The sequence below is a fragment of the Ovis aries genome, chromosome 1 (genome assembly GCF_016772045.2).
Source record: "Ovis aries strain OAR_USU_Benz2616 breed Rambouillet chromosome 1, ARS-UI_Ramb_v3.0, whole genome shotgun sequence".
NCBI classification, from domain to species: Eukaryota; Metazoa; Chordata; class Mammalia; order Artiodactyla; family Bovidae; genus Ovis; species Ovis aries.
In genome coordinates, this window is record NC_056054.1 from 45,331,877 (window position 1) to 45,344,607 (window position 12,731).

Consider the following 12,731-nt stretch of genomic DNA (forward strand, 5'->3'; position numbering starts at 1 on the left):
AGAAGGGAACTCGAGAGCAGGCACAAAGGTCGTTGCCTTGACTGATGTGAAGAGACTGAACCGCTAGCAGAGACTTTTCTCCTTGGCAGCCAACAACCTGCAGCCGGAAGGCGGGCGGGGGAGGAAACCCCGAGGAGGCGCTCCCGGGCGCCTCTTTGCTGAGATAGCAGGAGCGGCAGCCTGCGGAGCCACCGGCGCAGCGTCACCGAGCCGGTGCGGATGCGGGGCGCTCGGGAAGGCGCAGAGGCCCGGAGGCGCTGGTGCGGCGGAGTCGCCCGCGCTGCAGGACGCCGCGCCGGGGCCGCCGGAGCGCCACGGGCCGGTTGAGCTGCAGGAAGAGCCGGCGGCCGCGCGCTGCCCGGAGGCGCCGTGCCTCGAGCACCTGCTTGAAGCCCAGCGGGCGATTGAAAGACCCCGGAGAGCTCGACCAGTCGTCCCGTTCTTTACAAAAAACAGCCAGAGCTGGGAGAAGGCAACCATTTCAGTACTCCACGGGACTGGGAATTTGCTTCTCACAATTTGGGGGAGCCCGAGTAGAGGTCAGAGGGGCAGGCGAAGATCCCGAAAAGGAGCCGAGGACTGTGAAAGTGGTCACCCCCTTCCCTATTGCTGGAAAATCTCCTTGACAGGTTTTAGCACTTTGAGGCTGCTGCAGCTGGTGTCGTCGGAAAAGGGGGTGGGAAAAATAAGAGAGGGGGCGGGGAGATCAGGGAGACAGCCAAGAGCCAGGAGCAGCGCCTCCTCGACTGCCAATCCAGGCACCTGTGCACCAAGCCACTGCACCGAGGAGGACCCCACTCCGGGAGAACCCCGGGCTTGAAGCCACGGACAGTCAGCTCCTGCGCAGCGAGTTCTCACCGGAGGGACCTGCACCCGCCCACTCCACCGTCGCCTGCAGCCGCGGGAGCGCACGGCCCCTCCGAACCGCCCGCTGCTTCCTGGGTCCCCGGGGATCCTCGCCCAGGAGAGGCGCGGCAGCGGGTACGGGGTTTTACGGAGTTGGGTGCAAGATTCGCCTCTTTGGCTCGTCTCTTCTCCTCCCAGGATTTATTGTCTGTGGAGCCTTCTGGGGTGGGGAGGGAGCTGCGCCTCCGCCACCGCCGCGGCCGCCTCTGCTGCTGCGGTCGCTAGCGCGGCGCGCAAGGCAGGCGGAAGCTGGGGAGTGGATGCGCTCCTGCCTCCCCCGCCAGCGCTTCGGGCTTCCCCTCGGCCGCTTCCCGCGGAAACCTCTTCAGCTGTCCACCTGAAGGGCACCAGCATCATGGTCTAACGTGGCAGCTGCCTGGAATCCCCGCTTTCTCCTTCTTTTCTCCTCCTTCACCCCTCCTCTCCTCCGAGGTCCCTCGTGCCCACTCTACTGCGGACCCCGGACACTTTAAGGAATAACCCTCGGCAGCTGCACGATTCACTTTCTCCGGAACCTCATGGGCAGTTTCTCCCGCCGGCGATGTGAGTAGGATAATATTGCTCCGGGGCCAAGGGGGTCGCGGGGGCCTCGCCGCTTGTGGCCTCAGCGACAGTGAGCGCCCTAGGTGAGGGACCCAGGTGGCCGACGGAACGGGGGTGGGGGTTAGGAGAACCCGAGCCTTCAGCGCTCCCTGGGAGCTGCTCGCCCGCTGGCCCGCGGAGGTGGTGAGGATGTGGTAGATTGCGGGGCATTTAGAATCGCGTGCTTGCTGTTGCGGGTGCTGGGGAGTGCCGAGTGGCCTGGGCTGGCGGGTGAGCTTAAAGGGTTACATATTGCGAAAAGGAAGGCAAAGAGCGATTTTGGGTGCTGGTGCTGAGACCGACGATTGAGGTTGAGGTTGATCACAGTTCTTTATTATCTGAATATCTCCAGTCAGCTTTTTCCGGAGGTGTCTGAAGGATGAAGCGCTCCTTTGATATTGGTTCTCTGTCTCTCTCTTTCTCTCACACACACACTTGTGGCAGGTCACGTTTGTCCCTTTATCTTAAAAGCTATAGTATTACTGTGTGATGCCTATTTGTTTGAAAAATATAATTAGAAGACCTTTATGCCATTGGGAACTGAAGGGATAGGGTGGGGTTTTGGGGAGGGGATGAAGGGGAAGAAAGAGTATAAAAGACTGGAGGACCAAAAGAAGTAGGGGAGCGATGGAGCGAAGCCCTTCTTCCCGGGAGTCAGGGAAAGCGATGTCTCCTTCCCCTAAGCTCAACAACTCCAGCCCACACATCTCCTTTGTGTTGCTCGGAGAAGCTGGTGAAGCAGCGCTATTCCCAATCCCAGCGCTGGGCCCCCTTCAGCATCTTGCATCCTTCTTTCAGTCATTAAGGATGCAGGACTAGTTTTGGGTCCTACGTGGAAAGAGGGAGGAAAGCACATTAGCATCAGGGTAATAATAGCACCTTAGCTCACGGACAATTAAATTGGGTGCCAAAGGTTCTCCTGTCTTTACAGTTTGCAGAGTCAAGAATGGGAATAGGGGATGGGACTTTTACAGAATGTCTTTTTAAATAGTATGACTTCATGATAATGGAGATAGCTGCAAAATTGCCTTATTATACTACTTCTTGGCCATCAGGTCTGCATAAAGGACCCGCCTCCGCCCTCTCCCTTACTGTCTCCTCCCCATCAAGTCACAAAGCGAGAGGGCTGGGCGAGAGGGCGCAGCGCCAGGCAGAGAAGGGAAGGGGTCACTTTCACAACTCCCAGGAATCGGCTTCAAAAAGGAACCATCTGCGACTCCCACGACTCCCACGTTCCTTTCGAACTTCTTCAAAAGAAATTAGAAAACGGGGGAGGGCAGGGTGCGCTCAGTGAGACACGATCTTCCACCTGCTCTTTTCCATTACTTTCCCAATACACTTTCAACACAGAATTCACCTGCAGTGGTAACTGGGTCACCACGTAAATGTGTACCTGTGTACGTTGAAATGTGGTTCTCTTGGTAGATAAAAAGCAATTCATAAGTGAGCATATTTTAACGTGGGTAAAATTTCTAAGCACCATAGAGATTTTATAGCGTGGGCGAGAAGAGTGCATTCCAGCGAAAGCAGGACACGTGATCTCCAGCGGGAGAGATACAGTATTAGGAACTCGGTTTTCTTTGTTCCTGACTGAGCCTATGAGATGCTCAGCATCCCTATTGCTTAAACCCTCCTGTAAAACGGAAAAATAATAAAGTTGATGAGGGAGAGCCTAGAATGTGGGGAAGCACAAGTAGATACCTGCGAAGGGATTGAACCTTCTGCTTCGCCACCACCTCTCCTATTTTCCTGCCCACCTTCCACCCACCCAGCTCCTCGCCGCCGCTAGCCCCCTATTTAAAAGTGAGACCTTCCTTCCGGGAGACGTAGCGGAAAAGTTCCCCAGGCCCTGTACACGTGGGTTCTCTAGCGCCTCAGAACCTGCTGCGTTTCTCAACAGATTCTGCCACCTCCCCAGTCCAAGTGTCACGCCTCCATCCAGGCGTCTTGAGCTGACTTCACAGACTCTTAAGAGAACCTCCAGGGGATTTTGGGCAAAAGACGGTAGAGCAGAGTCTGTTCCTTGCTTCTTGGAAACCGTTGAGAAAGTAGGAATGTAGGAATGATTTTATTTTTCCTTAAAAATAAGGCATAAGACCAAAGTATGTCGAGAGTGATGTTTAGTGATGTTTGCATTTGGACGCCCAGGAAGTGTATCATCAGGCCTGTGGAATGTCCTGAGGTGTGATTAGTTATTAATTTAATGGAATTAGAATTTGTTCTAGACCCACAATTAGTTCTCCGACTTGGAGATTTCTTATTTCATTTTTCACTCCATGTTTTATAAGCGATCTTACTGGGTCGAAGTTTTTTAAAATGTGGGTTATTTCTGTACTATGTTGCATTGCATCATACTAATATGTTGGTAAGGAAAGCAGAGTCAATTTCCATGGCATATTATGAAGTGAAAGTTCTTTATGCATTTTTAAAAAGACTTGACTGTCCAAGAAAAGATGTGTACTTCCATGGCAACCCTTACATTCCCCATCACGTGTGCCTGCACATTTGCAGCTTCAGAATTAGAAACCACTTCCTAAAGAAATAAACCTGTTTCTGTTACAGGAGCCATGTTTTATTCTGAATTTTAGGGCTGCTTTAGGCTGGCATTAAAATTTTCTTAACTAAAATCCCATTTCACTTTTGTTTATAAGCTTTAAATTCTGCTTCCTTTATAAAATTCAAAACGTAGCTTGAAGTGTTTTGCGTGTCTGTATTTTGGTGTGTTTTTTATTTTTTAAAAATTGCAAAGATGGAAATTAGTATCACTGAATTTTTAGCGATTATAAAGTCATTAAATGACAGTATTATCCACATAGTGTTAATTCTCAGAGCATTTCTTAGATCTCTCTCATTTGCAGTTTGTAGTCCATGGTAATACTTGATATAAAAACCTAGTTTTTTTTTAAATGACTTAAAATAGTCACCTTTTTAAAACACTTGAAAATTTGAAGATATGTTGACGTATCAAAATTACACCTATTTTTACTATAATTTTATCTTTTGATGACTTTTGCTTCAATATGAGTGGATCCCTCATTCGATGATATTATCATTTCATTTTATACCCAAATTAACAGAGTAGACAAAGAGTAATCAACTACTACTAAATTACCATCTGAGTTATTTCTGGATCCTTGTTCCCTTTTTTTCCTTTACATAAATTATTTCATATTTTTTGGAAAATTTCTCATTTAGAGAACATGTGCCATTTGTTGAGTATAATAATTAATAAAAGACAAAAAGACATTACTTGTTTGGGTCTCTCCAGTAACAATGGCTGCTTTGTAGAGTATCATCCACATTTCTTTTTGACTGGGTCTAGTCAGTCACGTGAATTTGCAAGATGACTTTGGGGGAAACATTAATTCATATCTATGACAAAAAACAGACCTTCAGTTTGTGCCAAGCCAGCTGACCAGTAAGTGATTCATATCTCCAAGGAAGAACATACTGAAGATGATTCTGGGATCTTCCTAGAACCTTGACGTTTTTCTCTTTGAAGCTCTTTACTACATCAGTATTCAATAGAGGGTTTTTAATGCCTCAGGATTAGGGAATTTTAGTATCAAGCAGCAGTTTGACCATATAGTGTTGCTATTAAATTATACTCTGAGGGACTACAAAATCAGAAAAGAGATTCCTAGATGATAGGTTTTGTACATATGTTTAAAATATTGATTTGTGAATTGTCAATGAAAACTCAGATTTAAAAGTGGTACCATAAGTCAGCAATATTTGGAAAATGATGGCCATAAATCAGTAATATTTTCCCTTTACAAAGTTTTTAACCATGTTTTGTGAATCAGGCTTTAATCATTAGAAATATTCATGTTTTTATAGAAAATACTCTAATGAATTATCCTGAGATAGTGAAAGAAAATTAAGAAAACCAAATGTATTATACTTCCAAAATTAACATGTGATTTGGTAATACAAACAAGTCTCCTTTAATGCTGAAAATAGAAGTAGTGATAATTCCTAATTTATAATTCTAATACATAGCAAATAATAAGACAGATGGTACCTTTTAGAGGAGTGCAACATAAACTTTTTGGTACAAGTCAGGTTTTCCATAGTAGTGTGTGTGTGTATACGTGGTTATATGTAGTGATGGAATATGCTTTTAAGGTATGCTATTTAAATAAGAAATATATTTCATTCCTATTTTGGAATTAATTGATATGCTTAAAATTCACGAGCTTTTGCGCCCAAGAGCCAACCCTGATCGTCTGGCTTCTCTTAACATACTGCATAATTACAGTAACAGCTACCAGTTCCTAAGTCAGGTGCTTATTTCCAGATAATCTTTAAAGAAGCAATATTATCACCATTTGAAAAATTAGAATGTTTAGATTCAAAGACAGAAGTGATAAGTTCATGTCACAAAGCTATTAAATAGAAAGTGATGAAGATTTAAATTCAGATTTGTCTCCTGTACCTTTTCCTCCATACCATGTCTTCTCCCTCATAGGCGAAAAGTGGTGCTTGTTAAATAACTGAAATCTGTAGGTCATTGAATTATTTCCTAATGAATAAAGAAAACAATATTTTGAAACAGCTTTTCAAAGTTATCAACATATTTGGCAATAATGTACCACATTACTTTTGTGGTCATCTTTTAATATTGGTATAGGAAATGCTGCTGCTTGTCTTCCTGGCATAATTAACTCATGACAGAAACATTTAATAAACTCGTAGAACCTGTCATATAAAAGCTCATTAAGGAAGTTTTCAATAAAGCAATTTTGGGTCAATAGCTGTCATATCTACTTTGAAACAGTGATGATATATTTGATATATAAATCCCTAGAGAGGTATCATGTATGCTATTTAAATTATTAACCATAACAGAAAAATTATCATTTGTCATTCAATGACACATGAAAAACTATTAAATAAATTTAATAACCCAAAGATTTCCTACATATACTCCCTTTCATTATATGGTTTACTGCTTGATAAATTACTTAAAAATCTCTATACAATAATATTATTTTACTTTAATAAACATGGAAGCAATAGTATTTATCAGAGATGAAGTATTAAAATTTATATTAGCATTGGCATGATCTGTTTAAATATTTTAATACTAGAATAGATACTTAACATTGTTTAAAGACTTCACTTTCCTCTTTCTTAGTGAGGCAGTTTCTTCAGTTACATCAGTATATTTTTGCTGTACATCAAGTTCAGTACTTTGAGAACATCTTTAACCTTAGGTAATAGTGATACCGGGGCCAAGGTGATAGAATAACAAATTTATTAAGAACATGGGAATTTCAGGATACGTGTGTGTGTGTGTGTGTGTGTGTATGTGCAGAGAGAGAGAATTAAATTTTGTGCTCTTCAAGAAGTAAGAAGAAATGAGAAGCTATAGGTTTCAATTATACAATACAGATGAGGTAGGTGACCTGAAAAGAAAAATACTGATAGTGTAAGTACAATCATTGTGAGATTTTCACAGGGAGAAAGAAAAGAAAGTGGTACTGTGGAATACAGAGCTAACAGAGAAAAAGATGTGAAAAACAGTCTAAGAAAGCTATTTGACTTAATTCCCCAAGAAGAAAAAATAAGCTTTTATGCTATTATGATATTGAAAGATATAAAGATATATTTGTGTAGTGGAAAAATATTTTATAGATGGCTGTCTGCATTATCAAATTATTTGCTAATGGAAGAAAAGGCAGGGAATGAACCTTATTGAAATAGTGCCTAAATGTTATGAGGGTATTTGTTGCACTAAAAAGGTGAGTAATGGACACAAAGCTAAAATGTGTCAGCTGAATTTAAAGGATTAATGTAATGCAAATGGTGTAGCTAAAATAACTTAACAGTGTAAATAACAGACTTCTTAAATGTTAACTGATTAAGGGTTCTGCATCCAGTACATTCACCATTGCAGTTCTTACTGTGAGTAGGCAACCTACAGAGTTATGAAGGATGGAGATGCATCTCAAACCTCATAGTGTTAGCACTGACAACACATTGAATATTTACTCTGTGTCATTCTGAGTCAATGTAACTCAAGGCGTGAAAAAATGTTCTTCCCTACTTCAAGTGTAATTAATTTCTTAAGACAATTATAAAAGCTATTGTAATTAAATCAAATACCTATTTCAGCTTCCATGATTGTTAAATATTAGCAGTGTCCTTAGGGTAATATAATATTGTTGAACATCGAGCATACCACACACATACACATATAGCTGTAATTGCTCTATTTTATAATATGTACTCTCACATAGCTGTCATCTTACTATCTCATGAGTTCATAACTTTTCAGAGATGGAAAAGACTTTAGAGGGTCTTATTTTACAAAAGAGGAAACTAAGTACAGATAAGTTTGCCTTCTTGTACAAGGTTACACATATGTTGGTGAGAGAAACAAATAGAGCCAGAGCGCTTCACTCCCAACTTCTGCCACTAAAACCATACCCTTGGACCACTTAAGTTTTTACACCTTAGCAAAGGAAAATAGGGAAAAGAACCTTAATCTGATAAATTAGGTTAATGAAGTCAGCCAACAAGATGACCCACCCAAAATACACTTCTTTCTCATTTTATTTTGGCCTGAGGTTTCATTTGGCCTAAGTGTTTTGGACAATTGCCTTATCTTTCCATTTTGATTTGACTGTCTAGGCAGTTTAATTCTATACATTTAACATCTATGAAGTATTCTATTTTTAAAAAGTTACCATTATTTAAGAAATATGGAATTAATTTCACTAATATTAAAGTTTTGATACTATATTCTTTTTAATGAAAGTTAAAAATGTTCTTTAAAATTACTGATCTATTTAGAATAATGCCAACTAAATATCAGATAATGGAAAACGTTCAATTCCTTTTAAATGAATTAATTTCCTTCTAAATTTGCTAATTACATTAAAGCATTAATCAATGATTTTTCTTACCAAAAATCAATAATTCCTTAAAGTAAGGTTAGGCATTTCTGTAAAACATTGCCTTGAATATTGATTAGGAAAGATTTTTGATCAGGAAAGCAAAATATGATACAGCTAGAACATTTAAAAGCATATTCATTTCTATTAATTTTTTTGTATTACAAAGTTATATTTTGAAGGGCCTTTTGAAATAATAAGTTCCCTCTTGCTGCTAAATATCTGTTTATCTGTTATGTTATGACTGTTATGACTTTAAAGAAAGGAATTCTCTGTTCTTTCATGAGACAAATTTGAAACAAATGTTCTTGTTTAATGCTTTCTCTAATGCTTAAATTCTGAATCCATTTTATCTAGAATCTTCAGTTATTGGGAAACTTAAGGCAAGTGTTTTTGAACCTACTACAAAGCATATTAACAACAACTATAAAATATTTTTGAAATTATGATGTACAGCCTTTCCTGGTAGCTCAGTCTGTAAAGAATCTGCCTGCAGTGCAGGAGACCCAGGTTCGATCCCTGGGTGGGGAAGATCCCTTGGAGAAGGAAATCACAAACCACTCCAATATCCTTGCCTGGAAAATCCCATGGACAGAGGAACCTTGTGGGCTGCAATCCATGGGATTGCAGAGTTGGGCATGACTGAGCGACTAACACTTTCACTTAAAATATGTATTTGGCTTATATAAAGGCATATAGAAATATCTACAAACAAACATTTATTTAGCAAGATGTACTTAATAGCCACATCTAATAACTATTTTAAAGACAAATGAAATTTCTTAGTATAGCAATAATATTTAAAACTGAAGAAAAAATTAGTGACTAAAGTAGTTCATTACCTATCAGTAGATTAGCTATGCTTTTCATTTGTGGAATGGATCATATTCATGCCAGCTTTCAGTGTACTGTTCTGGGACTCGTGGGTGTGATAGAACGGAACATATTTCTGTATCTGTGAATATAATCCCACACAACATTTTACATGACAAAATCTGAATGTCCTAAGACTGGGTGTTAAAGATAAGACAAGATGCCAACCTTTATCCGTCCAGGGTTTGAACTACCTTCATATTAATACATGTTTTATCTTACAAAGTATCCAGTGCTATTTAAAGAGAAGCTATTTAGACAGGTACTAGAAGAAGTGAGGGTGTTTTGTGTTTGCTTCTTTGCTTGCTAGCTTGCTTGTTTTCTTACTTGCTTGCTTTTTCTATCTCGATAAAACTAAGGTTTGCTTTCTGCAGACAAAATGCAAGCTGCTGAAATAAACATAGTAAGCCAAAGTGGGAAATGAACAAGGGAAGAGGTGCAATGGTGATGTACTTTTGTACTTTGGTGTAGAAAGAAACTACTAGAACTGCAACACATATTTATTTTCTATATAAAAATTATGAAGAAAAATAAGCTTTATTAATGCTTATTAATATAGTTACTAAATAATTATGAAGAGTTAATAAATATATTAATTAATAGATGGGTGTATGCTCATTTACAAAAATATATTGGAAAAACTAGGAAGATGTGTGATTGAGAATGCATTTGTCTTAAAGTCTAAAATGTGCTAATGAATAAAAAGAGTACTGTTTGTATTAAGTGTTTAATGTTTGTTTTTTCTAAATACAATTGTCTATATATTGAACTCAGTCCTCGGTACACTCTATATGCATCCCATTCTAAATACACTCCCTGAGCCAAGCCCAGGGTGCTCAGTCACTCAGGCATGTCCGACTCTTTGTGACCCTATAGACTGTAGCCCACCAGGCTCCTCTGTCCATGGAATTATTCAGGCAACAATACTGGAGCAGGTTGCAATTTCCTTCTCCAGGAGATCTTCCTGACCCAAGGATCAAACCCACGTCTCCTGCATCTCCTGCATTGACCAGTGGATTCTTTACCAGGGAGCCACCTGGGAATCCCATATATCTTCTCTACTATTTATTAGTATAAATTCAGCTGTGAATACATGGTATAATGCTGACTGCAAATGAAATAATATCAGTCCCTTTGCAGTCAGTCTTGAGGATGTACTTGTCACCCCTTTTGGCTCTGCACGTGACTAAGGCAGCCCCAAACCTTAAGGGTACGTGTCTTCTTTACACATGTAAATTTATCCATGATTTTTAGAACGGAATATATTCTTAATCTTCTTTTTTCAGATAGAATTTCTTTGTATGATAATGTGTGAAAATAAATAGGAAGGCCGAAAAAGAAAGTTGAATTTGGATTCTAGGAATATGAATGAATATATTCTTGTCTTAAATGTCACTTAATGTTTTTAATATTGTTAATAATAGGTAAAATGGTATATTTTGGTATAAAAAGTAGAACATTTTAATGCGTCAAGAGTTATAGTCTAGTGGGCTCACAGTATAAAAGTAATATAATAGTTTCCAGTATTCATACCGAAAAGGAAGACAACAAAAACTCTATGATGCTACTTAAAAAGTTTTATACTCTTCTAGGTCTGAGACAAGTGAGAAATTTGTCCTTAAGCTGAGTAAAGATTACTGTTGTGTTGGTACCTTCTTTTTTAGAGAGCCTAGTCAAATGAAAATATATAGACAACAATAATGAAACTTTAGAGTTCTTTGGTAATCTTTTAAAAAAGAAAAAGATCAAACCTTTAACCTTCAACTTACGTGATTTGTGAGATCACCCAGTTCAGTTCAGTTCAGTCGCTCAGTCGTGTCCTACTTTTTGCGACCCCATGAACCGCAGCACACCAGGCCTCCCTGTTCCTCACCATCTCCCGGAGTTCACTCAGACTCACGTCCATTGAGTCCGTGATGCCATCCAGCCATCTTATCCTCAGTCGTCCCCTTCTCCTCCTGCCCCCAATCCCTCCCAGCATCAGGGTCTTTTCCAATGAGTCAACTCTTCCCATGAGGTGGCCAAAGTACTGGAGTTTCAGCTTTAGCATCATTCCTTCCAAAGAAATCCCAGGGTTGACCTCCTTCAGAATGGACTGGTTGGCTCTCCTTGCAGTCCAAGGGACTCTCAAGAGTCTTCTCCAACACCACAGTTCAAAAGCATCAATTCTTCAGCGCTCAGCCTTCTTCACAGTCCAACTCTCACATCCATACATGATCACTGGAAAAGACGGACCTTAGTCGGCAAAGTAATGTCTCTGCTTTTCAATATGCTATCTAGGTTGGTCATAACTTTTCTTCCAAGGAGTAAGCGTCTTTAATTTCACGGCTGCAGGCACCACCTGCAGTGATTTTGGAGCCCAAAAAATAAGGTCTGCCACTGTTTACACTGTTTCCCCATCTATCTGCCATGAAGTGATGGGACTGGTTGCCATGATCTTATTTTTCTGAATGTTGAGTTTTATGCCAACTTTTCCACTCTCCTCTTTCACTTTCATCAAGGCTCTTTAGTTCTTCTTCACTTTCTGCAATAAGGATGGTATCATCTGCATATCTGAGGTTACTGTTATTTCTCCCGGCAATCTTGATTCCAGCTTGTGCTTTATCCAGCCCAGTGTTTCTCATGATGTATTCTGCATATAAGTTAGATAAGTAGGGTGACAATATACAGCCTTGGTGTACTTCTTTCCCGATATGGAACCAGGCTGTTGTTCCATGTCCAGTTCTAACTGTTGCTTCCTGACCTGCATTCAGATTTCTCAAGAGGCAGGTTAGGTGGTCTGGTATTCCCATCTCTTTCAGAATTTTCCATAGTTTCTTGTGATCCACACAGTCAAAGGCTTTGGCATAGTCAATAAAGCAGAAATAGATGTTTTTCTGGAACTCTCTTGCTTTTTCCATGATCCAGCGGATGTTGGCAATTTGATCTCTGGTTCCTCTGCCTTTTCTAAAACCAACTTGAACGTCAGGGAGTTCACGGTTCACATATTGCTGAAGCACCCAAGATCGCTCTAAACTGGTCTTTCAGGGATTCTTCAAAATGTGAATATGCACCATTCTTAGCTTCCTTAAGTAATTGTTCAAGTGGCTTTCTCCAGAACTAGCACACTTGATTTTTTATTGCCAGCAAATTAGTTCACAGCATAATGCAGAAAAAATGCATGTTATGTGAATGAATGGTTTCACTTATCCCTTGAATGTCTCCGACTCTAGCAGCCTGTAGTGTGGTTCCTCTGGGTTTCTTCTTCTCTTCCCTTTTTGAGACTATCATAGGATTTAATTTTCCAGTCTCTCTTTGCATTAGGCTGTCATGTGACTTACTTAGGCCAATGCCACAGGAGCTAAAATTGAGGAGTACCTTTTTGGAGTAGAAGTATTTATGGCCTAGTGCACTATTTGCTCTTCTCCTCTAATAGCAATTTTAGCACATGTGTCATGATGAGGACTCCATCAGCCTGGTCTCTGAACA

General features: G+C 40.5%; 1 protein-coding gene across 2 annotated transcripts in view; it reads left to right on the forward strand.

Annotated features, from left to right (window-relative positions):
• The first annotated feature begins 242 nt into the window (after window positions 1-242).
• The window catches only part of LRRC7 (leucine rich repeat containing 7), a 621,984-nt gene continuing 609,495 nt past the window's right edge, over window positions 243-12,731 (forward strand). For both annotated transcript variants that reach the window (XM_027971033.3, XM_060410795.1), the window contains exon 1: window positions 243-1,449. In XM_027971033.3, coding sequence (XP_027826834.2) covers window positions 1,448-1,449 — 2 coding nt within the window. In that variant the 5' untranslated portion in view covers window positions 243-1,447. The remainder of the gene's footprint in view (window positions 1,450-12,731) is intronic.